Source organism: Callospermophilus lateralis, chromosome 8 (assembly GCF_048772815.1).
Source record: "Callospermophilus lateralis isolate mCalLat2 chromosome 8, mCalLat2.hap1, whole genome shotgun sequence".
NCBI classification, from domain to species: Eukaryota; Metazoa; Chordata; class Mammalia; order Rodentia; family Sciuridae; genus Callospermophilus; species Callospermophilus lateralis.
In genome coordinates this window covers 114,151,609-114,177,313 of record NC_135312.1, presented here as the reverse complement: position 1 = coordinate 114,177,313, position 25,705 = coordinate 114,151,609, and the positions used below count along the sequence as shown (strand labels likewise).

At 45.4% G+C, this 25,705-nt stretch overlaps 1 protein-coding gene across 1 annotated transcript in view; it reads right to left on the bottom strand.

The window, feature by feature from the left end:
• Gatb (glutamyl-tRNA amidotransferase subunit B) overlaps positions 1-25,705 on the bottom strand; it is a 79,845-nt gene that overhangs the window by 15,144 nt on the left and 38,996 nt on the right. The window contains exons 6-10 of the mRNA XM_076865276.2: positions 22,513-22,626; positions 20,036-20,120; positions 18,896-18,940; positions 16,792-16,981; positions 4,870-5,003 (exon numbers count right to left, since the gene is read on the bottom strand). Of these exons, the coding sequence (XP_076721391.2) occupies positions 4,870-5,003; positions 16,792-16,981; positions 18,896-18,940; positions 20,036-20,120; positions 22,513-22,626 (568 nt within the window). The remainder of the gene's footprint in view (positions 1-4,869; positions 5,004-16,791; positions 16,982-18,895; positions 18,941-20,035; positions 20,121-22,512; positions 22,627-25,705) is intronic.

The window sequence follows — 25,705 nt, the reverse complement described above, 5'->3', positions numbered from 1 at the left end:
ATTCTGAGAGCAGACACCCTGCCACTTCTCAGCCAGGGCCCACCCCAGTGAAATGGCTGTCCATCTCAATCCCAAGCTGATCCGCCCGAGTCCCCCCTTCTCTGCCTCTGTTGAAATGAGACTCAAGAAGCTGCTGCAGGAAGATGCTGGGCTTGGAGTGTGCTGCTCACTGAGGCTGCTATTCACCCTACTGGCACCCCAGTGCCCTGCCTGGGCCCACACACCCAGCAACTGCTCCAGACGGTCTCCTGCCCATCCTCTTCCCTGCACACACCCCACCTCCCACTTCCTAGGGAAGTCAGCTGATGCAAGGGCCAGGGGCCCCTAGTGCCCCTCCCCCCATGCTCTCCACCCCATTGCCTGCCACATGCTTACGATCTGGATTCCTCCTGGGAGGTGCACTTTTTCCAGCCTGTGGCTTTAATCTCACCCTTCACAAATGCTCAGACCTCTCCTAGCTTGAAAATGCCCACAAACTACTAGAGCTGCTGGGTTTCTTACCTTATTTTGGCCAATAACGATCTAGCCTTGCTGGTTACTCTGTGCCCTCAGAAGCATGTGTCAACTGGGGTCCACCCCAGCCTGCTGAGCAGCTCCGCTCAGAAACTGTCCACTCACTTGCTGCCAAACCCCAGCCTTCCCTTCTGCTGCCCCGACCCAAACTCAGCCCCTGTGAGCAGGCTTCTTCCAGGCCTCCCTCTGCTCCTCCCTCAGCTGTCTGTCCACCCCCCTCCCCACTCCAGGTCCTCTTCCTGGGTCCCTGGCCTTCCCTCAGTCTGCAAAGGGGAAGCGCATCTGTTCCCAGGGTGCTGCTGCTGCTGCTGTACCTACCTGCCTCCCGTGAGGTCCCACGCTCACCCAAACTAGGTGTTTTAAACCAGGTGGCAAACTTCTGGAAAAAGCGAGATGGCAAATATTTGAGGATCTGTGGGCCACACACATTCTCTTTCCTTCCTTTTTTTTCATGGTGTGTGTGTGTTTGTGTTGGAGATTAAACCCAGGGCCTCCAGCATGCTAAATACACATGCACCATAGAGCTTCACCCCAGCCCTACCCCCTTTTTAAAGAAGGTAAAAAATCCATTCTTATTCACAGGCTGCATGAAAACAGACTCCCCAGACAGCCTGCCAAGCTACACTTAGCCTCCCACTGCCTCTGGTTCTCAAATGATGGCAGTGCCATGCCTCTGGTTACCTGGTGCACATGGTCATGCCATTTTTGCTTAGCTCACTGCCCACTCCCTGAAAGTTTAGCCCAATACTGACAAGTCCCAGTGATCCTTCAAAACATTAGCTACAGCCGTGCCTACTCCTGCATTCCCCAAACTGTCATTTTTGACAGTGTTGTGACAATAGCCCCAATGATCTAACATGCTTCCAGTGGCTGTGGCCCATTCTTGGAAGCCATCCCACATGACACTGCTGGACTAAACCTCCTGGCATCACCACTCCCTACTTGGCTCAAAAGCCTCCCTGCTTTCCCAGTGCTTAGGGCTCATGCCCACTGTAGACCTGAAGTTTGGGACACGCACCTGACCTGGACAACCAGACAGCTGCACTGGCCTGATTTTACTACAAAATACTTAGGCAATTTACAATTTCCATTTTCTTAACTATAATTCTACTTTCTTTTTCTTTCTTTTTTAATATTTGTTTTTTAGTTATAGATGGACACAATATCCTTATTTTTTTTTAAAGAGAGAGTGAGAGAGGAGAGAGAGAGAGAGAGAGAGAGAGAGAGAGAATTTTTTTAATATTTATTTTTTAGTTATCGGCGGATACAACATCTTTGTTTGTACGTGGTGCTGGGGATCGAACCCGGGCCGCACGCATGCCAGGCAAGCGCGCTACCGCTTGAGCCACATCCCCAGCCCGAATATCCTTATTTTTAATTTTTATGTGGTGCTGAGGATCGAACCCAGTTCCTCACAGATGGTAGGCTATTGCCCTACCCCTGAGCCACAACTCTAGTCCCAGTTCCACTTTCTTAACTAAAGCAAACCTATTAACAATTTGAAATTTCTTATTAATTTAAATAACCTCCCAAAGTAACATACTGAAAAATAATCAGAAAGTTCAGAAAAGACCGGATTCTTTATATGCCAGTCTTTTGATATGAAGAAAGCAAATTTGCACAATCAGCATCTATAAATTTGATTGCTAGAATGTTCCCTGATGGGGTGTCAGTAGGACATAGTAGCTAGCTACTGCCCCTCTAAGTTTTGGTAACATAAGTCCTAGTGGCCAAGGCTGTTCATTAATTAATGTTTGCTCCAGGGTTAGGTTGGTACATTCTGTGTCTGTTGTTTGAATATGAACTGTCCCTTCTGAAACTTGGGTTGAAATTTAATGTCTATCAAGGGATACTAAGGAGAGGGACAGGTAGGACCTTTAAGAGGTGATCAGGGCTCTACTTTCCTGATGGATTAATAGGTCTGATGTTTCTTATGCTCTGTCTGTTGCCATGTGGTATCCTACATGGCTTCAGGATCTGCCAGTAAGGCCATCACAGATGCGGCCACTTAATCTTGGACCAGAACCATGAGCCAAGTCTGTGGTATCATGCCATTAACAACAGAAGACAGACCCAGTCGGCTAAAGGTTATTTGAACTGTGTAGAAACAGAGCGGCTACCACTGGTTTCAGCTCCTCCTCACATGGTTTGGAATGACTGTAATATTTCTTTAGACAGAACCAGGGCTCCAAATTACTCAACAAATTACTCAACAATTTATCCTCCAGTTCCTTTAGAAGCCACTGGTTGTTTAGCAGACTGACATATAAAGAAACTGATCCAAAAGTCAGGAGAGTGGCATGTATCCAAGGGAAGTCACCTTATCTCTTAGGGCCTCTGTTTCCTAATCTGCTACCAAAGTTTTCTCCCAAGACTAAAATTCAGCAGCTCCAAGAATTATACCCAAGCCATGACTCCAGAGCCGAGGGATTTATACCTGCTCTGTACACGCAAGCCCCTCGCCTGCCTGGGGCCTTCCTGGATTCTCGGGGACAGTGTGAGTCTCCCTCCTCTCTGTCCCATCTTGCTGTGTAGATGTGAAACAGGAAGTGACCTACTCTGCCTAGATTTCAAACACAGAAGTCTAGGCTTCTTCAGGAGAACGACAGTGACTTGGGGTGGGACTGGGCTGGGGCCTGTATATCTACACACACACACACACACACACTCTCTCTCTCTCTCTCTCTCTTTTTGGCTGTCTTCTGTCCTCTGCTCTTCTCAGTTCTGCCCGTGCTAGTTCCCTGCCATTCCCACATCTTGGCTCCCACAGGCATCACTCGGGCCCCTGGCTCATCAAACCCAACCCGTCCTTTAAGGCTCTGGTACAGCTGTGTCTCCTCCATAAATTCTGGATGGATCCTGCCTTGCCTGAGTGGCCATCGTACTGTCAGTGTAGAGTGGCATTTCTGAGTGGAGAGTTCACACCTGGGAGGATGGGGATGAAAGACCACGGATGCCATGGAGTTCAGCAGACTGTTGTCAACAAGGCGAAGAAAGTAAGGGAACTGAGGCCAGAGACTGCCCTCCCAGACGTCGCATCAGCCATGATCCACACACACGCTGACTCCTGGCTCCCACTGGGGTGTCTGTCCTGCAGGCAGCTCAAACTTGGCATGTCTACGTGCATCGTGGTGTCCTCTAGCCCTTCCCTCTGAACTTACTCCTTTTCCTTGTCTCTACCAAGAGTGAGAAAGACTGTCATCCATTTTACCTCAAGTGGCCAAGCAAGGAATGTAGGTGTGACGCTGTGTGGGGGAACTGCTTCCAGCTCAGTCCCCTCACTTTAGCTGAGCCATCTCCACCCTGGCTCAGGCCTGGGGCACTTCTCATTAGCACTCCTTTAAGATGTTTCCAACTGGTCTTTCTGCCTCTAGACTGTTCTTCTACTCTGCTGGATTATGCCCTCTCCCCCCATACAAACATCATACATACAGGTATATATATATATATCCCAATTGTCCAATGTGATGGTATTAGGAGGTGTACCTCTGGGAGGTGATTAGGTTTAGATGAGGTCATGAAGGTGAGGCCTCCAAGATGGAATTATTGTCCTTGTAAGAAGAGACCCAGAGCTTTCTCTCTCCACTGACAACACCTGATCTTGGACCTGCCAACCTCCAGAACTGTGGGAAACAAATATATTTAAGCCACCTAGTCTGGAGTGTTTTGTTACAGCAGCTGAGCTTACTAATATACACATACTCCCCCAATGTGACCCTAGGGCTTTGCATAGGAGTTTTCCAGATGGCCTACGGTCGTCTCTCCAGCTTTGCCCCCATTCTTGCCTGCCTGCCTCGGCACTCTATAGTCTTGTTTCCTGAGTGTACAAGGCCACTGCCTCTGAGCATGGTGCTACTGCTTTCTTGGTTCAGTGCTTCTGTCCCTCCCACCACTCAGCAACTCCCACTAGTTCTTCAGGGCTGGGCTCAAGTGTCACCTGGGGGAAGCCCTGGATGATTCTGCAGCCCCCACGCAGGGCCCTGTTGCTAGCAGTCACGGCACCCCACGTTTGCCTCTGGAGTAACAGGATCACACTGAGGTGACTGTTTTCTTACAGATCTGTATCCCCTGCAAGTGTGCAAGCTCCTCATCTTATTCATCTGCAGGCCACCAGCCCCATCCCCTAGCACAGTACAAAGGACATGGTGCACAGTCAGGAGAACTGAACAAATAGATGAATTTTCAGATGGGAGAGAGACTATTTTTAGAATTCAGAATATACAGGCCATGTTTGTTGTCTTTTCAGGAGAGCCTGAGGGAGAAGAGGAAGAGGAAAAACTCACCCTGCCCTATTTCAACTATTTTTAGACAGAGTTCATGATAAAGGAAGAAAAGAAATCCCCAGATCTCACTCACCTCTCACTGACAGTCAGGTTCTGTTGCTTTAAATAGCCCAGGAAAGTGTTGAGGACCCAGCTAGCCACCTTTTTTGGCTCTGCCCTAGTTTCTTTTATCACATTTTGGAAGAACTCCAGTAGGCCAACTTCATTCTATTAAAAAAAAAAAAAAAAAAAAAAAATTACATAAAGCCTTCCCCCAAAACGAAAGATCAGCATTCTAAGGCAAATCTGACATTCACTCTTTCTTTGCTAAATGCTGAGATGTCACCAGAAAATTCTGATCGTTTTCAGTAAACGGCAAGAATTCTACTTCTACTACTGCCACTCTGCATTCAGACAGCATTTTCTTGAAGGAATGATCGTGTGTGTTTTAAGAGCCCTGACTATGTGGCCTAGAGGACAGTAAAGGACACACTAGGACACACTCTTGTGTCCTTTCAGCATCACTCATGTACCCAGTGGCCTCTAGCCTTGAGCTGCAAACTGGGCCCACATGTTTAATGCCGTTTTTCCTTTCTAGGCCTGTCTCCTGTTAGGAGTCTTAGTGATTGCTAGAAAAGAAGGTAGGAAATGGAGCCAATCAAGAAGGAACGAGCACGTGACCCAGACAGGCCAGGCGCAGAACCAGTGGAGGAAGCTGCTGGCTCCCAGACCCTGTGAGCAGGCGAGGCTCGCTGGCCCTGCCTCTCATCGTGCTCCCTGAAGTCACCAGAGGATTGAATGAACATGGAGAGCTGCTTCATGAAGACTTTACTGTAGTCCCCTCTGGACGGTCAGCTGCAGGAGTCAGGGCCATGCTGTTCTAACACAGAGCCAAGTCAACGCTGGGCCACTGTAGCTGTTTGGATGGAATCAGGGTCTGCTGTCACCATGTCACAAACACTCATTCTTAGATGTCCTACATTCACCTTTAAATAGTGGAATTGCCACAGTTATGCATGAGAGTGACTGGGCACTCATCAGGTTTCATACTAATGGCCACCAGCTCAGTGATTTAGCACAACTCAGAAATTTAGCTAAGACTGCCCCTAAAATAAAAAATAAAAACATACTCGACTCATGTGGTGGAGGCTGAAATTTCCAAATGCAAAAGGGTACACATTTTGGGAGCTCATAGCCCACTTGAATCAAAGTGTGAAATATGATATATCAAGAACTATGTAATGTTTTGAACAACCTACAATAAAAATTAATTTAAAAAAAAAAGGGTACACATTTTAAGTAACAGATTTCCCTTACCTGCTGAAATCCAAGTCAAACTATACTCTCCTTGAAATATTTTATTTTTTTAACATTCATACTGCAGCTAAAGCTTCCACTTCCTCCCCTTTCAGGGAATCCATCATTAAGCAAGGAACTTTCTAGAAAAATAAGATACTGGGAAGAAACAAGAAATACTAACAAGTGCTCTCAAAGTTTAGTTATACTAGAAACTTTAATATATACACACAGGCACAAGTGCTGCAATAGAAATTCTATAATAAAAAAAAATGTATGCGCCCTTTGTACCAGATAAATTCTCTGGTGACGGGCCTGCTGAATAATCCCATAATCGTCTCTTGAATCTCCTTTCGAGCCAATAGCTATTATTCTGTTCATGCTAAAGGAGGGCAAAGGCCACCTCGGCAGCCCAGACTTGACTGCAGATGAAGGCAAATTCAAGCAACATGAAGAGGAAGTGCAGCTCAGCTTCCAGAAAATAGTCAAACTCTGCAATGGTGTGCAAATCACTGGGGAGAGAGAAAACTGCTTTCCGGCCCCAATCAAATGGGCAGAGTTCTCTGTTCGAACCCAGACAGGCAGGCCCGCTGGCGAAATGAGCCGTTAGGAGGAGAACTATGCTTTGCTAAGGAAAGGTTCCCGAAATCCACCTAGAAATATTGTGCTCGAGCTTGCAGGCTTGGCTGAGCGGCTGGGACGTGATGAATATCTACTCCTCTACCCTTGGGTGGTTTTTTTATTGGATGGATAACATGGCAAGTCAGATTTCTGTTTGTCTTTTCATGTCAGTGCTGTGATGAAGCCTCTCCGAGTTGGAACTGTACTTCACTGGGGGATACGCGGTTTCAGTGCTCAATTTAAAGTGGACGTGAAAATCTGCTACAGGGAGTGGGGCTGTCGGAGGCTGCGCTGTGCTGCAGCTGTCCAGAGAATGATGGATCAATAAAAGTTGCGCACGGGCTGCTTGCTTTGGCTCTTCAGAGCCCAAGCCCACTTTCCAGGGAAAAACGCACATGCATTCTGGTTTCCTAGTGTTAGTTCTTCGATGAGACTGGCAAATGCTAATAAGCCTGGCACAGATCTCAGAAGTCCCTGGTGAACATGGCAGTGCAACCATCTGGTTTTCTCTGAAAAACAGCAGACTGGTAATTCCCTTACATAAAAATCATATTAAGAGCAATGCAGACAGGTCACTGCACTAAAGGACCTTCAATGTCCTTCCCTGAAGCCATAAGCCTCATCTGTCCTACACAGGACAGAACTGAAACTTCAGCCACCCAGTGAGTCAATCTCCTGGTTCACATGACTCCAGTTGTTCCTCAGAGGTTGCTGAAGTGCAGTAGGGACAATCAGTCTTGTCTTATGTAGAGTACCAGGCAGTCTCGAGCTCTGCGACTGGAAAGCATCTTTTTCACATTTCAATCAAATTTCTCAAAGCATTCAACGACATCCAGAGTCAATGTCAGGTGAACCTCTCAGATGATAACAGGAGCCCTCACCTACTAATGGACCTGTCAGCTGGTCGATGTGGGGGTGAGGCAAAGTGGAAGATCACCTCACTTCGCTGCTTGCTCTCGGAATGAGCCTCAGTTTACCCTTGCATAGGGGAAGCAATCTGTCCCCAAGTTGTCCTTTGTATTCTACCTTCAGAGACAACAAAGTGTTAGATGACTGTCCAGTTGGAACAGGATGAAGGCTGATTTCTCAACTGCAATTCTCATTCTAAGTCACACACCCTGTGAACCCGATGACAGTCCAGAAATGAGGCTGGACTATATTTATAAGTAGAACGAAACCTGATAGAGACAGCTGCCCAGGCGCAGGTTCAGAGAAGAAAAAGAAGCCCAGAAAATACTAGTGAAGAAACAGCTGGTTATGTGACAGGGAGTGTCTTGGCACCTATGAGGGACCCTAGATTAGAGATGCTGGCTGATCAAGGTCTCGAGAGCATTTACTAAATATAGCGCTCCCCTTCTCCATGGGGGGATATGTCCCAAGTTCTCCAGTGGATTCCTGAACCCTGGTCAGTACTAAATAAGCTCTGTATTCTCCCACATATAAATATCTGTGATACAAGTTCTAATTGATAAATTAGGTCCAGAAAGACTAACAATAACTAATAATAAAATTAAACTATTATAATAATATACTGTAATGAAAGTTTTTAAAATTTTTTTTTAGTTGTCAATGGACCTTAATTTATTTATTTATTTATATGCAGTGCTGAGAATCAAACCCAGAGCTGAGAGTTGAACCCAGTGACTCATACATGCAAGGCAAGCGCTCTACTACTGAGCCAAAACTCAAGCCCTGTAGTGAAAAGTTTTTTATAACATACAAATTATTTCTGGAATTTTCCATTTAATTACATTTGAACCATGGTTGACTGTGGTTACTTGAAAACTTGAAAGCACAGGTAAGGGGAGACTACTGTACCTATTAGACACCTGGTAGTCAGCCTTGTGGGCAGCTGCGTATGACGGCTGCTGATGGTGAAGATTACAATGATAACATTGGAGGGGCCTGTCCTGTAAGTGAGTTCCAACAACCTGTGAGCTGAGGAGTATCAGGACTCTCCTGCACATGAGGACACCGAAGCACTAATGTACTTGAGGCCACACAGCAAGACAGCAGCAGAGCCAGGAATCCGAACCTCTGCAGTTTGTGTTCTTGTGTGACACTGCCTTTGAGCAAAGAGGACACAGTCGATGCCTTCCTGGGGACTGAGACTGAGCCCCTATCAATGCGAGGCTTGATGAGAGGCAATGAGCTCATCAAAAGAGAGCGCTTCCCCACCCTTCCATTATTTTGATACCTGCCAGATGTTCAAAGGTTATTAACCTATGAAAGATGCTTCAGAGGCCCCCAGCAATTAGCCTAGAAATTAGAAAGAGAAAATGGTAAACTCACTGTTTGCCTTTGCCAAGGTACACCTAGGCCACCTGGCACGACACACTCCAGTTCCTGTACTAAGGAGGAAGACAGTGGCAAACCTACAGCCCCTGCCACTAGGGTTCCATGGGACAGGAAGGTGGCCAGAGGTCCCCCACACCACTGCACCAGAGAAATTAGACACTGCTCAGTTCTCAAGTACCTTCTGACACAATAAGACACATCCCCGAATTTCTCATGAATTTGGATGTGAAGCATACTCTCTTATCTACTGCACTCTGGTTCCTCTAATAAGGGTAACCCAGGTGGTGGGCCTGCACCTAAATGGGCAGGTCACCCCTGTGGTGAGAGGCGCTGGCTGTCCAGGAGGTTTTGCCTCTGCAGACTGAAGGCTGGTGGTTTTAACTGGGCAAGGCTCTCATGTGTTACAACGTGGCATTTTGTGGAGCCACAAGGAATTACATCCAGTCCCTGTGTGGCAGGGGTTGAGGGCTTGAGTAGCTGCTGAGCAATTGTAAAGACAGTCAGGGACCTGTCATCTACACATCCATGGGGGCTCTGTCCTTCCCTCCTTGTTCCTGTGAATTTGGTTATTCTTACAAGATAAGAAAAACTAAACTCAAACCCACCAACTCTGTAAAACATGGCGGTGAAAATAACACCAACTGCTGGTTGGGGATGGAAATGAAGTGAAAAGGGCCGAGAACGCAATGGTTCTAGGTCTAAAGGTTGAAGTTGTAGGAGATGAAGGACTGGAATTATTTTGGGGGTGGTGGTGGTGGGGTGGCAATGGCTCTGGTCGTGATGTGAATGAGCCTTTCCAGGGGCTGTGATAATCTTCCAGGGAGGGTTCCTGCGAGCAGAATAACCACTGAGATGGGCCTTTCCAGTGGAGAAAACAAAGGGAGTTAACTGGCACGAGGTTGCCTGGAAAGCAGCATCCTCACGTGACAGTTCTCCCTCAAGAGAAAGCCAAAAGAATCCTGAACCAGTGTTGCAACTTTTAAACTACAAGAATCTGCAGAAGCTCTGAACAGACCTACCCACCCCAAAGGCATGCTCTCTGGTCTGGGCCATCCCAAGGACACATGACTAGAGGTGGATAGTCCTATTTTGGTCCCTGTGATTCCCAGCCCTGGGCCATGTTCTCCAGCGGAGCTCTGGAGAGCCTACACTCTGAGCAGAGCTCTCAACAATTTCACTTGTGCCATGTTTCTGGCAAAACCGAGTTGTACACAAATCCTGAGTCAATCCAGTATACCAGTCTGTGCAGGGAACACTCAGGCCAACGTGGTACACTTGCTCCAGGAGAGAAGTCAAAGGGAGGCCCATTTGGGAATAAGCATTTCTCCTGCCTAATCACAATGCAAAAAATTAAAGCAGTGAGAGCTGGCAGCAGCGCAGCACAGTTACGAGACTGCATCTGCAAGAATGGGACCCTGGAAGTACGCAATTCTGGTTGTAGTCACATTTCAAGGAGCCTAAAGCCACCACTGTCATCCGGGGTAAGCAAGTCAGCTGGGGGAGAACTTGGGTTGCTCAACAGGAGCTTTCTGGCTGCAGATTGAAATTGGCAAGGAGCTTGCCGGCCATGTAGATATGCATGCGTATCTACTTCAAGATCTGCCTGAAGCCTGAAGTGGCATATTTTATTTGTCCTGAATCAGAAATTATTCCATAACTAAGAAATGCTGCTACAGGATGGGTTGGGGACAGAAGTGCCTGCAGGTCTCCAAGGTAGGGGGCTCAGGACGTCACTGCCCACTCTGCTTTGTCCACAACAGGCAGGTTGCTGAGGGGGTCGATAGCACAGAGCACAGAGAATCCTCACATCTGAAGGCCCCCGTCACTTGAATTTGGAAGAAATGGAGACCCGTTTTTGCAGGGGTAGAATCAGAAGATGCCTCTTTTTATTCAACTTTACCAGAACAAAATTTTAGTTATTTTTCTAGTACAGAGAGTAACTGTAAAAGCGTCCTTAAGCTGGCAAGCTCCAGATGCAATTTATAAAATGAAGAATAAAATCAATTTTGAAAATTGCATGGAGTTAAAATATGGCCACAGCAATGTTGACCAAATGGATTTTCCTTCAACGGCAGTTAGAAGGTGACTGCTTTGCACCTTGGTGAGTCTGGGTAGTCTAAAATCAGTCAACATGGCTTCAGATACTATTGTAAACCATTAGCTTTAAAGCAATACTACATAAGGGATATGCAGGTATTTATCGTGGCAATTGCTTCATGGGCAATTCATCCAGAAGCAAACCAGGCTGTTTCTAGCTTATTTGAGACTTAAAGTAAAAGTCTTGAAAAACAATCCATTTGATAACCAACTGTGGTCATGATAGCTTTTCTGTTTCTTTGTCTCTTGGAGACACCTTAACCTTTTCTATGATGTCAGAAACAAAGCATTATGACTTGCAAAGGGAAAGAACCAGCTGGAGAAAATCAAGTTGTTCAAATAAGATGATGCACCTTGAGGCTGCATATAAAGACACACACACACACACACACACACACACACCCACACACACACACACGGCAGCCCACGTTACTGATCTTGGGTTTACAATCACATTGTCCTTTGGAGCCAGGCTGGATTTTTCTAAAATTCTGCCTCTGGTGGACAACTCTCCATCCATCATATCTGTGTGCTGCTGGTGTTCATCTCCTCTCTCTGGCAGAATATTCTTGGGAGTCTGCTTGACTGTATTTAGTTTTTTTAGATTTGACGGAGACTGGAGTATCTTTGGGGTAAGCAAGTCATCCTCCTATTTCAGCTGAGGAGGGGACTGGCTCTGTTGACCCTTGCAGAGCCTCCCAACTCCTGAGAGTCAGAGGTTAGAGCTGCAATCAAGAATATCTGTCCCTTTGTCAGTATTTTAACCCTCTCCCTGTGGGGCTACTCAGAAAGCACCAAAACGACACAGCCACACTGAAGGCTTATGGGATAAGAGGGACAGGTGAAGGGTAGGCCTTAAGAAACCAATCCGGGCTGCTCTGTCTATACTTCCTCCATGAAACCTGCCAAGCAAGATGCGGCCACATCTTTCTAGCTACTGACTTCACAGGCGGCCAGTTCCCTGACAGCACACACCTGGACCTTACCAGGTGCCTACTATGTGCCAGACTGAATGACTCGAGGCATCAGGCAAGACCATCCTGCAAGCCCCACACCTTATGGCCCAGGTGGACGCACTTCTTGATGAAACAGACAGAAGGAGCCATTTTGTTTAAGAAACAAAATAAATAAAGCTGCCGAGAACAGCTTACACTGCTTCTCTTCTGACTTAATTTTTCCACTTGGAAAATTGACATCATTTCTGCTTTTCATGGGAGTTGACCGATTTTCACTAAATTTAGCAGACAGCACTTGATGTTTATTTATAGGGCAGTCTGACATTTAAAAACCAACAGGAGTGGTCAGAATCTTCAAGGAACCCACAGTCTCTGAGCCTCGGGAAACGAGCATGGTATAGAGCATTAACAGTAAGAGAATTAACTAATGTCACTTCCCGTCTTTTATCAAACTGCCTTGCTCTCTGACCTCATTTTTTTATTACTTATTTTCTTTACTAATGAAACAAAAGTGATCCAAAACAGCCATTACCCTGAAACTTTATTTCCACTTGGCCCTGGAGCACATCAGTGTGCAGACAGACAGGAGGGCTCAGAAACAAAGAGCCTGATCCCTCTGGTCAGCCTGGTTGACTGTGGGTGGGGAAAGTTACCTGACCAAAGAGGCTGCATTTCCTCCCCTATGCCTGCCTAGAGGGCTGTCCTAAGGACACACTGGGGACCCTAGAGCATGCTCTTGCAAGCAGACTTTCAAATGTGTGACTCAGACAAAGGGCTACGGTTCCTCTGCATTCCCTGAGGGAAAGAAGACAGAAGTTTACAAGAGCTGCTTCATGGACATCAGCCAGGAATGATTTTGCCAAGAAAAATGCGCGTGATTACCACCCTGACCATTCTGATAACTACTCCTGTATATACTCAGAGGAGGACTAGTTATGTGAGAAGAATCTCATTTTTCAGAATCCAAATACCTGAATCTCAGCTTCCACATTTCTTTCTTTTTATTATTGTTTTTTATTGGTTCTTTTTAGATATACATGTAGTAGTGTATTTTGACGTATCCTACATACATGGAATATAATTTCCCATTCTTGTGATTGTACAGGATATGGAGTTACACTGGTCGTGTATTCATATATGAACAGAGGAAAGTGATGTCTGATTCATTCTACTGTCTTTCCTATTTCCATCTCTTCTCCCTTCCCTTCATTCCCCTTTGTCTAATCCAATGAACTTCTATTCTCCCACACTTCCCTCCTTATTTGTGTGTGAGCATCTGCACATCAGAGAGAACATTTAGCCTTTGTTTTTTTGGGACTGGCTTATTTCACTTAACATGATAGTCTCCAGATCCATCCACTTACTGGAAAATGCCATAATTTCATTCTTCTTTATGGCTGAGTAATATTCCACTGTGTATATGTACCACCTTTTCTTTATCCATTCATCTGTTGAATGCTACCTAGGCTGGTTTCAGAGTTTGGCTATTGTGAACTGTCACTTCCATATTTCTATTCCTTAATCTTTACAAATGAAGTAAGAGAGCAAGACAATTTGATATAAGATGGGGAAGTGACATTAGTTAAATAGACTGAAGTCTTAGGTGGACAAGGTATTTATTTATGTGAGCAGAAGAAAAACCAGTAATAGTTCTTCTGGGAGGGAGCCACATGAGGTTGTAGGAGAGAAAACCAGAATGTAGATTTGATTTACTGTCCCAATGAAACTAATTCAGAACACAAAAGTCAGACCAAGTGACTTGTGTATGGTCACAGGTAGTGGGATGGCTGAACTCCTCACCCAGAGTTTGATGACACACATGTCACCCATGATTTGCTGGGTTGTCCCAGGGTGGTTCGGTGCATGGTCTTTGAAAACATCAATCCCTTCATCAGGACTACTTCCCCCAGGATTTTCCTGTGTACTGCAGCGATAGCCGGCTCATTCCCTGTCCATCTCAGTTGCTGAGCACCCACCATGCCTCTGACATCATAGAAGATACTAAGGTACACTATTAGACTTGTGCAAAAATCAAAGATAACTAGATGCAATTCAGTGCTCGCTGCACATGGACATGACAATATAAATTAAAGATGAGTTAAATTCTGAAGATTTTTTTTGCGGGGAAGGCACGTCATGTGGGGATGGGGGGATATATGCACACTGCTTAATTAAATAAGCAATCCAAAGGCAGGGAGCACGGAGCCGAGGCCCTGCAAAGCACACCTCCACCACTGCTATTTATTTAATGAATACTCCTGGGCACTCTTTAAATTGAAAGATGGTTCATTAGATTTGTGCATCTGCCCTTCTCAGCAATCTGTTGTGTTTCTGATGGAGGCAGGGAAAAACATGAACAGATCATTTTCGGGAATGTTATGAGTAACCCAGCTTCCAATGATTACAAAGTCATAAAGGGCTCAGGCTGCTTAATTTGGGGAAAACAATTTGTCTGAATCATTCTCTGTCTGTTCCTATCTGTTCCTGTTCTCATTCATCGTGGAAATTTCAGGTACTAGGCCTTTCACTTTTTTTTAAAAAAAGACTAATCACCTAATATATTATCCGCAAGCTACAAAATAAGCATGTGTTTGAGGTACCAAAACATTATAATTCTTTTCAAAAACAGCTAAAACAAACCACCTCTTTCTGAGGTGCTCCAGGTCTCAGTTGAGTCGTCGCCACCTCCGCGGGGCCCCCATCTAGCTCTGTCACAAGCTGCCCTGGGGGCTGGCTAGCTGTCGTACTATGTATGCATACATAGACTCTAAGGAGACCAAAAAGGATCTTAAAAACAGTCTTTGTCCCTATCTCAGTACCTGCACCTAGGCAAAGCTAATAAAGTGTTGAACAAAATAATTATAGGTAGGTTTCTCTTGACAGGCCCCTAAGCTATTAAAATGCAGACTCGCTCGTTTGCAGCACTAAGGAAAGACCTTACTGAAGGCTGACACCAGGTTTTGGTCCCGTGAAGGACGCATGAATGAAGACGGGGGCACAAACGGGAGTATGAGACGCCCCTGCCCTCACGGAACTGAAGCTCAGGGAGATGAGGCAGCTGCTGTCCCCAGAACACACCCATCGGGGCCAAGTGTGAGGATCCTAGAGCTGTCCTCAAGGGGACACACACTTTCACCCAGTGCCTTAGAAACAGAGAGCTGTGCTCCTGAGAGGAGGTTCCAAAAGGTCCTTTCCCTTCTCTTGTGGAGAAGGCTGATCTACAAAAGGATTCCTCTGCAGTGTCTGGTGGCTTCTTCTCTGAGGCCAAGCAACCTCGGCACATCGCCACTCTCCGGGGGCTGCCCCTCCACTGGTGAAAGCCTCTCTCTGAGAGGTAACGATGTCCTCCCCAGCCCCACACAGTTGGCAAAGAGCAATAAAACGCAGACCTGGAATTCAGCATTTACCCCAACTGGGCTGGAAACTCAAGTGTGAAGATGAGGGGAGGAGTGTGAGACTAAAACTGGGGACCGCCACCTAACTTCAGGAAGAACAGGAGCCGCAGGAGGCTCAGGTAAGAGGAGCTCTATGGGAAGCTGACGGACGGCTTCAGCCAAAGACCTGGCATTAGGTCTGCTGACGTGCTCCTCTGTGCTCAGCGACAGGAAGGCGGGCACAGCGCTTGCCTTGAGATGCTCAAGGAGATTCGCTAATGAGCAACTGAAGCGCAGCGACGGAACCAACCGCCACAGATGGATGACTAAGACGCAGGGCAGCCTGGAGGAGGCAGGGATCAAGTCCGCCTAAGGTACTGGCAAGAAACTGATGGTGCCTGATCTTTATTGGTAGTAAAAGAGCTTTCTCATGAGGCACCCTGGATGTCTTTCAAGGGAGCTAACTTACGGATGGTAAAGAGAAACAATTGCTCAGTAGACATTCGATTGCCTACCCTACTATAAACCTCTAGGTGCTGTTATTAAAGGGTATAAATATGCACAGCCATACCATAACACCTCCTATAGTTATTATTAGTCATTTATAAAAGCAAAAGTCCAGTTTCCACAGATTTTGCTGTTCCAAAAGATGACTGGGGCATATACCTTACTCCCTGAGAGCCAGTCGCAAAACTTTCCACTTCTCCCTAACAGACAAGACAATGGTGACAAAATGCTCTGCTCACTGATGCTGTATCACTTTAACGTTGCCATAACAAAGAAAACCACAAAGCCCCAAGTAGCTTTGAAAAGGATGGAAAATCCCTAAGCAGATCTCAATGGTGTCAGATTCTCTACTGGCCCCGTTAGATGCATCCTCAAGCCTCAAAGGACTGATACTTTTAGTCACAGTTCCCAGCATTTTGTGGGGAATAAATGTTTTCTTCCACAATTGGTAAAACAACCGACTGACTTTTGAGAGCCTAACATCCTGCCAGACCCTGTCACGGTTCGATACTGTTAGACATCTAGAAACCCTATACATTGATTTTCCTTTGTCCTGCAGACACATGGGAAAACACTCATCCATAACATTTGGACTGGCTTCAAAAAGTCTCCACGGCTGCTGGGAGCGGCTGCTCAGTTCTACATGGGAGGAATGACTTAAGTGGGATTTGTTTTCTCTTCTGGTGCTGAGGAGCAGTCCCATAAAGGACAGTGAGCAAGGACACTGTGCCTCACTCTTCTCAGGGGCGTCTATCGTAGGAGTGAAGACGCCTGCCCACTTGCGGCCAAGTGCACGTGCAGGGGCCTCTCAGAACACCACCCCCTGCCTGCCTAGCCAGCTCGTTTCCGCCTCTGATCAACACCTACCAGTAACGTGAAGCTGTGCTCCGGCAGCAGCCCATACTGCTGGACGAGCTGCTCTCGGGTCACACTGGGGAGCTCCGGGAGCATGTCCCGAATCTGGTCAATGTTGATCACTTGCTGAGAGTCTGCACCTGCAGGCAGAGTCGTGCTATCGTAGAGTACCAGAGGAGGCAGGTTGGGCTCTGGCATAAACCTGGGAGGAAAGAGGAGACGGAACTGGAATCTGGAGTATCTGGATTGATTAGAACCACAGATCTACCACTGATAGGAATATTTCTGTGTCAGATGTTATGTTACTTGCAAACGATTTCTAATGTCCTATAACATCAATTCCCAGTTTTCCTGGAAAATCTTTGCACAGTGCTCACCAAGTGCCCAAATCACCAAGCTTGCTGTTCTCCATGCTCAGGAAGCAATGGTGAGTAAAATAAGCAGAATGCTCAGCCACATTCTGATTTATGACTGTGGATCATGTACACATTCATTAAGACATAGGCTGGAAACAACGGGACCAACTGAGAACAATTTATTAGGGAGAAAGATGACTTTCCCCTATTTTTAAATTCCCACTATTTTTAGCAGTATTTGTGTAATAATGAAAAGTTAAAGGTGGGGGAGGGGGACTGTTCCTTCTTGAGTGGGAGAAGAAATGAATGAATTCTGCCTAAATAAAATGTGGAAGCAAGAGGTAAGGGTGGGATGAACAGGTGGAGCACAAGGTACTTCTAGGGCAGTGAAATATTCCATATGACTCAGTAATGGCGAATACATGTGTTACACATATGTCAAAACCCACAGAGTCCACCACACTGAGAGGAAACCTTAATGTAAACTATGGACTTTAGTTAACAATAAGGTATCAATATTGGTTCCTTGCTATAACAAAGAGACCACACAAATGCAAGATGTTAGTAAGAATAGACTGTGTCGGGCAGGGCATTGTGAGTAAGTGGGAGAACGCTGCACTTTCTACTCAATTCTGCCGTAAACCTGTAATTGCTCTAAAAATATAAAGTTATTTTTTTAAAAATGTGGAAGCCTACCACTGTGTATATGCATATGAAACAAAGATGTCCCTCCCTGCTCTGTTCCAGCACTGATGTTCTCTCTCTGCTCATAATTGTCAAAGGGTTTATATAAAAGCAGGAGAATGCAGAATAAATGGTGGCTTGAAGGTAATAGATTAGAAGTGCAAGCAACTCATCAAAATTCAATGTTAAAGCTCTGCTATGAATCAGTGTGATTTCTGAAGGCAAGAGGAAACCAAAAGGAGGCCTCACTGTCAGCTAACTTGAGGGACTGAGCAGAAGTCACTGTCCCAATTAAAAGGCAAACTCCATGCTCAGCAAGAAAACAGCATAAATACAGTAGGGAGCAACACTGAGGAACAAAGAGGGTTCCTGGGAAAAACAGGCTGCACCTAGAAGATCACAATAATTAAACAACCTTGACTTTGACAGACACAGATGGGAGTCCTTGGGGCAAAGGCTACATCTGATCCTCACTGACAGCAACATCTGCACTTATATATCCTGCAACTCACAAAGGAGAGGTGGGCTCATCTCAACAACACTGCTGCTTCAAGCCTCCACCTTGGCAATCTGCTAAACTCAATGGGAAGAAGCAAAAGTTCAATTATTTTAAGCCTATCCTTATGATTTATTTGCAAATTTTCTACTGAACCAAACTTGTTTGTCAATGAAATAACATCACCTGAGATTAGAAGGGAAATGCCATTAACATACACACCTCTTTTCATTTTTTTCTCAAGCAACTTCAGAATTTGCTACTGAATGTAATAAGAGTAAAAATAGCCGAGGCCCCTATCCTTCTATCCTTCTATCCTCTCAGCTCAACTGTACAGCTCTGACACAGGAGTGAACAAGGTCTTTCACAGTTGATCAGACCAGGCACTCTGAGGCTATCAAATCAAGAAAATGTCATTTCTTCTCCCAAGATCCACATAAAATAGGGAGTCTTGCTTCATTTTCCATCATACGGTAAGTATTCCTAAAAACTCTCCAGGATCACTGTGTTCATCTTCAAATGGATTTGAAATATGCTCCTAAGCCCAAATGTGTAAGTATTTTGATCCAAGGATAATCACCTGTAGTCTTGTTTTCCTTCTTTGTCTCTCATTGGCACAGTGCACCTATAACAGTTAAGGAAGACAATATTGAACAAACACTGCATGTACACCAGCTAGCCTACACACACAGGAGGGGTTTGCTATAGTCTGAGTCTTGTGTGAACCCAAAGGCGTATGTGTTAAAAAAATGGTGTGGTTCCCCAGTTTGGTGCTACTGGGAGGTGGTGGAAACTTAATAGGTGGGCCTAGTGGGAGGTCTTTAGATCCGTGGAGGCATGTCCCTGAAGTGGACTATAGACTCCGATCTCTTTCATTTTTTCTTCCCAGTCATGAGGTCAGTGATTTGCTTGACCATACACTCCCACCATGATGCATCACTAGGGTCAACCAATCATGGATCGACACTCTATAACTGTGAGCCAAAATAAACCTTTTCTCTTCATAAATTGATTATCTCAGGTATTTGTTACAGTAATGGAAAAGTGACTACCACAGGTTTTCCTTTACCAATAAGGGACACAGGCAAATTCAGGTTCTTTAGCTTTACATAGGAGACACCTATGTGAATTCACATTGAAATGTCTGGAAATATGATTTAAAATAAGAAGAAATGACTTCAATATTTCCAGAATGTTTTTTAAGGTGCTGGGGATGGAACAAAGGGCCTCATACATGCTGGGCAAGTTCTCTACCACTGAGCTATATCCCCAGGCAATGTTTCCAGCTTTAAGCCAGCTCAAACTCTAGGCTTTTGAGCTTTTTTCTGTATTTTGCTTCAATCCTCAAAATTCTAAATAGGAAAATCAGGGTCAAAGTTACCTAAATAAACAAAAAGGCATGCCTATAATCAGGTTTTAGCTTTCTGTCTCTAGTTTAAGCTGGTAGAGGTCTGGTATACTATTTAAGGAAGAAAAGATTCTGGCCACAGAGTAGGTAAGCTAGAATAAGAACAGGTCTAGGACCTAAGACCAAGCATTCTGTTTAAAATTCTCAAGGGTCCGGTAGGGCATATATTAATCCCTGTAGGGTGCATTGATCTAATTTTACTGATGAATAAAGCAAACAGCAGAAACCTAATGGCCTTCCTCAGGAACAGATGTTTGGTCTGTGATCTAGCCCAGATAGTGAGGGGCCAAGATGATATCAATGTGAACTCACCCCAGCTTGCAGTCAAATGAACGAGTTTCATTCAGAATTTTACCTCCAGTCTCAAGTTCATTGATTTGCCTCTGAATTTCATAGTCTATAAAAAATATAAAAGAATTAGTATCATCTTTTGATTATATTTTTTATCCACTGATAATTTGAAGTCTTTTTAAAAATATTTTGTTTATTTTTTAGTTGTAGTTGGACACAGTACCTTTATTTATTTTTATTTTTATGTGGTGCTAGGCGAGTGCTCTACCGCTGAGCCACAACTCCAGCCCCAAAAACCTTTCTTAAACTTGAAGCTGAATGATAATCAAGAAGAAGACTGTTTATCATAATCCTCCCATGTGCTTCTCACTGCCATGTGGGATGCTGATGCTGGAATGGGCCTTGGGGAGGCCTGTACCCTTGTTTTTTTTTTTTTTTTTTTTTTTTAAACAATTCAGGTTCACAGAGATCAAGCAACCCTACACAGATGACACAAGCAGACAGAAGCAGGTGTGTTTAGTGACTACAGACCTAGGATCACTATCTAACGGGGGCTCTGACCCTGGGATCCACAGATGGGCTACAAAGAGCACTGGGACCCCCTGAAATTATATATAAAATGGGGGCTTGTGCATTTTTTGGTGAGAAGGTTCAGAACTCATTCTATTTTCAAAGGGAAGCACCCAGTCCACAGAACTGTGAGAACAAAGGGGTTACCATGTGACCATCAAATAAGAAAGGCAGGTTATGGCAGCCTAAACAGAACAAGCTCCTTTATGGAAATAAATCTTCCCTTAATTCCCCCCACCGCACCCCTTTCCTTGTTTAAATTCACACCCTTTGTATTGAACTGCTACATAATAGCAGCAATACCAGAAGATGCCCATTTTTATTCCACCTCTCCCCCACTGGAATGCTCTTTGAATGACATGAAATTATGGCTAAAAAGCCCAATGCAGGCAGAAAAATCATCATGGAAAAATTACAGGATTGGAGAATGAAGCTCAAGACAGCAAAGCTTTGGTCCTTCCACTGAGCTGGTACAATTCTTTCTGACTGCTGCTCCAAAGGACACTTCATATGACAAAAGAAGGCTCTTTCGTAACCGATTAGGGATGAATCTACTTAAAACATGGTGGCTTGTTTTTTTGGGTTATTATTGACACTTCTTGGAACCATAGGATCTAGAACAGTTCCTGGCCCAAGGTGAAATGGAACTCTCTTTTGTTGGTTCCAAGCTTCCCCTTCAAATACATGGGTTACAGACCTGAGTTTCCCTGACTTGCACCTTGGCAGCTTCAGAAACATGGTCACGTCCCCTTTTAGAGACAGAAGAGTTCATCCTCTTTAGCCTGTCTTCACATGGGGACCTTCCCTTTCTCTTCCCCCTCCCAGAAATTATTCCCTTGTCCATTTTTAATGTCTTCCTTGAACTTCTGTAGATGCGTGAGTGTCTTTAAGGAGTCTGGGTGACCATCTGAGTTCGGGATGGAAGGTTTTATACAAAACTGGAATCACCTTTTCTGTATTGTTTCTGATGTTTTGCTTGACACGACTCAGGATTCTACTAAACATTTTGGGGCAGCAACATTCTGGCAATGTGTTTTGTTGTCTTGTTCCTTGTGCACATTTGAGGGATGCACTTTGAATTCCTTTCCCTCCTTGTTGTGTTAGGCTTTAAAAAAATATTTTTTGTCTCCAAGATGTCCTCCCCTGAGACTCAGTCATCAATTTCTATGGGAGTGCACAGATGTCTATCCTGAAAAGCTATTTCAATAATTATTAGATATTTTTCCTTAATGAAATGCCCACAGTGTGCTCTAGTAAGACCAATCTTGATTGTACAGGCACAGAGAATCTATTAGTTGAAAATAGTAAAGAGCAGAAAAATACACTGAGCCATTATGTCATGCCATAGCCAATCTAAAATGACCACATATGACTTCATAAAGTTCAAGCCATGGCCAATCTAAAATGAACTTGACTTTATAAATACTATGGTACACGGTAAAATATGGCAACAAGAGCCTGTGAATCCTCTCTTTGGGAGGTGAGTCTATTTCTCTCCACTTGAGTCTGCTTTGAATTCAATCTGCTCTGAATATATTGGAAGTGATACTGTGAGAGTTCTAGAGCTTAGGACTCATATTGCTTTGAAGCTTCTGCCTCCATTTTTCTGGAATGTTCCAATGGTAAATGAGAAAGCCTGGGCCAGGCAAGTGAAGGATGGAAAGCTATATGGATAGAGAAGCCTGGTGGACACTCAGCACCAAAGCCCCCATATGTGAGTGAGGCCATCTCAGATCCCCTGTTTCAGCTGACCTATTGGTTTTGCACAGCTATGGGAGCAAGCAGAGGAGAAGTGGAAGAACCAACCAGTGCACAGAACTGAAAATCAAAGGGGTTACTGAGTGAGTCACTAAGTTTGAAGAGGTTTGTTGTGCAGCAAGAGAGGACCAACACAAAGCAAAACAACAGGAACAACAGCTGATATTCACCTATGGCTTTGGCCAAGAACCTGATGCTGTTGAGATTCTTCACTTCGGTTCGGATGCCCAGGGGTTCCCCAGGGTGATGCACAGATATATTGGCATCCACTCTCAACTGGCCCTCTGGAAGGAGAGAGAAAAGACAACTCTGGAGAAATTCTGCGAGGCAGTGCTGTCTTCTGAAGCCTGGTGGATGTTGAGGTAAACTACGTCTATATCCACGTGCTGCCTAGTCACAGCAACCTCACGTTGCAGAGGACACAGCTGGTCCTGAAGAAAATGGCTGGTTCTTCTGTTCACTTAACAGCAGGCAGAATCAGTACTGAGGCATCTGAGGGGTGGACCCCTCAGGGGTTCAAGTGCATGTGTATATAGATGTGTACTAATGCACACTCAGAAGTTCTGAATACACCAGCTGGGAGTCTCTAACATTTTCTATGCTAAATAAGAACACTATTAAAATGGAGATTTACTCTGCAGTTTTATTCTGAAGTTGTTTTTTTTTTCCAAGTGTCAGAACTGGGGTTGGGAAAAAAGCCTCTAAAATCATTATGTGAAAACACTACACTGCACTCCAATGCAGTGTGGATTTCTTACAGCGATTCCAGGAGATTTATAAGACAGTCCTTGAGAATTTACAGCTCAAGGGCAAGAGCTGAAACCCGGGCTTTCTCCCTCCTCCTCCCTCCAGGTACTGTAATAATCTCTTCTTCCCACAAACATGGCTCCAAAGCCTTCCTGATTGCTTTAAGGATTTGCTGCAGGGGAAAGCAGAGCTGTGATGAAGTCACTGGGGGGGATGTCCGTGGTGGGACCAAGGGGCTGACCCCACCCTGGAGGACCTACTCTGCCCCTTAAAGGCCCTCCCCTAAAGAAGCAGGTGGTTGTGGAGAAGACTAAAGGCTTCTGAGGAGGAAAAGGGGACAAAAGTCTAAGACAAACAGATGAAGATATGAAATAATTACGTCAAGTACCTTACAAAGTAAAGCTCAAATACTCTGTTCTCCAATTTCACTTACAACACTCAGAAAGGAAGAAGACAAAATGCTGGATTTTCGTTTCCTAGGTGGATTTTTAAGATGGGATTTTCTGTGTTGCCCAGGCGGGCCTTGAACTCATGACCCTCCTGCCTCCACCTCCTAAAAAGCTGGGATTGCAGGTGTGTGCCATGATGCCCAGTTCCTATACAGATTTTTAAATTAAAATGTAATCTGCAAATTTGAGTGCTTCAATGGCCTGAATAAATTCACTTCCAAAGATTCCACATAAAAGTATAGAAAAATAATAAAAAATTGAAAATAAATTCCATGCCAAGAAAAGGTGATCTTTGGAATGGCTTAATCCTGCACCAAGGGTGAGAGCCCCAGCTGCCCGCTGCTGCCCCTTCTCTCCCACCCTCACAGAACAGGAAGAGCTCACCCACTTTCTGGCTCCAAGTGCCTGAAAAGATGCTCTTCTGCTCAGGAACTACTCTAACCATATCTCTAGCACTGACCTCTCAATGTTTTTATAAAAATCCCACAGCCCCTTCCTTATTTTAAATCCCCTTTTGAACAAGTTGTGCTCTTCTGAGTCTCAAATCCTGCTAGGGTCGTACCTTGAAGTCCCCTTCCTCTTCCATCTTCTTTGCCCCTTACATCCAAACTGCCAATCAGATCCTACCAGGTCCTGCCTCCATACAGTCCCTGGATTTGTCACTTCCTCTCCATTTCCACTGCTGCCACCTTGCCCGAGGTCTTGGAACCTTACCGGAGGTTATGGGATCACATCCTGACTCTTTCACACAGCAGTGCCCCCTGTCCAGTCGCCCACATGTGACCACAACTTCATCCTGCGACACTGTGGCTTTCATCACTCGGTGACTAACTGAAACACAATGGCAGCTCCCATTGGATCATCTCGTCTCCTCTCGGTACTCAGGAGCCCTCACTTGATCTGCAGGTGGACACAACCCACATCTGCCCACCTTTCGTTCCATGGGAAAGCTCCCTTGCAGCCAGGGGAGCCTCTGTGCACTACCTCCTGTCTACATCAGCGGCACACACTCAGTACCCCTGCTCCTGTCCCCCTCTCCCGCCTCGGTTCATCCTTCTGAACTGTTGCCACTGTAGTGTTACCCCCTCTACTCCACCTTACTGGACACCTCAGCAGCATGTGAGAGAACAACTCAGCTTTCCTTCTCGAAATATCCTCCGACCTCATCGGTAAGTGAGCCTCTACTGGCAGGGCCTCCAACCTCAGAATACACACAATCTATGTCACGAAGCTGAGCCCAGGACTGAGAGTCTATTTTGAAGTAACCTTATCTTTAAGACCAAAATGGAAGCTCCCTTAGGACCAGGTCAAATTTTAAGGTCCCTGGTGCCCTCTCAAGGAGATGGCTCTCTCACTTATCCCTCTCCCAGTCAGTCACCGTCCTCTTCCTCAGCGCGCCCTCCACTGTGGACGTGGGTAACAGCTTTTCTCACTAAGAAAACAAACAGAAGCCCAAACCGGGTTTTCCCGAGCCCCCATCTCACCCCACCAGCCATCCAGCCTGTTTCTGTTTCCTTTTCAGCAAATCCTCTTCAACAAGTTTTGTCAGGAGCGTCGTCTCCATTATCCCACATCCCACCTACTCCCAACCCACTTTTGTCCCCACCTCTGTGAAAATGCCCTTGTCGGAGGCACCAACAACTCTCTGGCTGCTAAATCCAGGGAACAGGGCAGGTTTTGTCTTCACCTTTCTGGACACTCAGCAGCACACGACAGAGCAACTAATCCTTCCTTCTCGAGATTTCTTCCGACCTCAGCTCCTGTGGCCTGACCCTCTTGCTTTTCCTCCTGCCTCCCTGGACATTCTATTTCAATTTCATTTGCTGGTGCCTTCTTTTCTAAACTCTTCCTAACTACACTTCTCCGCAGGGGTACATGGAGTCAAATGTCACCTAAATTTCTCTCTTCAGCCCAGTCCTTTCCTCAGACTGCTACACTAGTCTCACGGGCATTTCAATTGCCAACCCCTATTTGTCCCTTCACAAGGACACTTTTGTTCTCAGCTTTCGACTTCAGACAATACCACCACCTTCATCCTTAAACTCCCTCGAGGTACCCTTGCTTTCTTCGGTTAGCAGATCTTCCACATGGGCCTATAACGGAAAAGTCACTCCAGAAATCACCTTGAACCCACCCCTCTCTACCATCAGAGCCACCAGCACCGTCA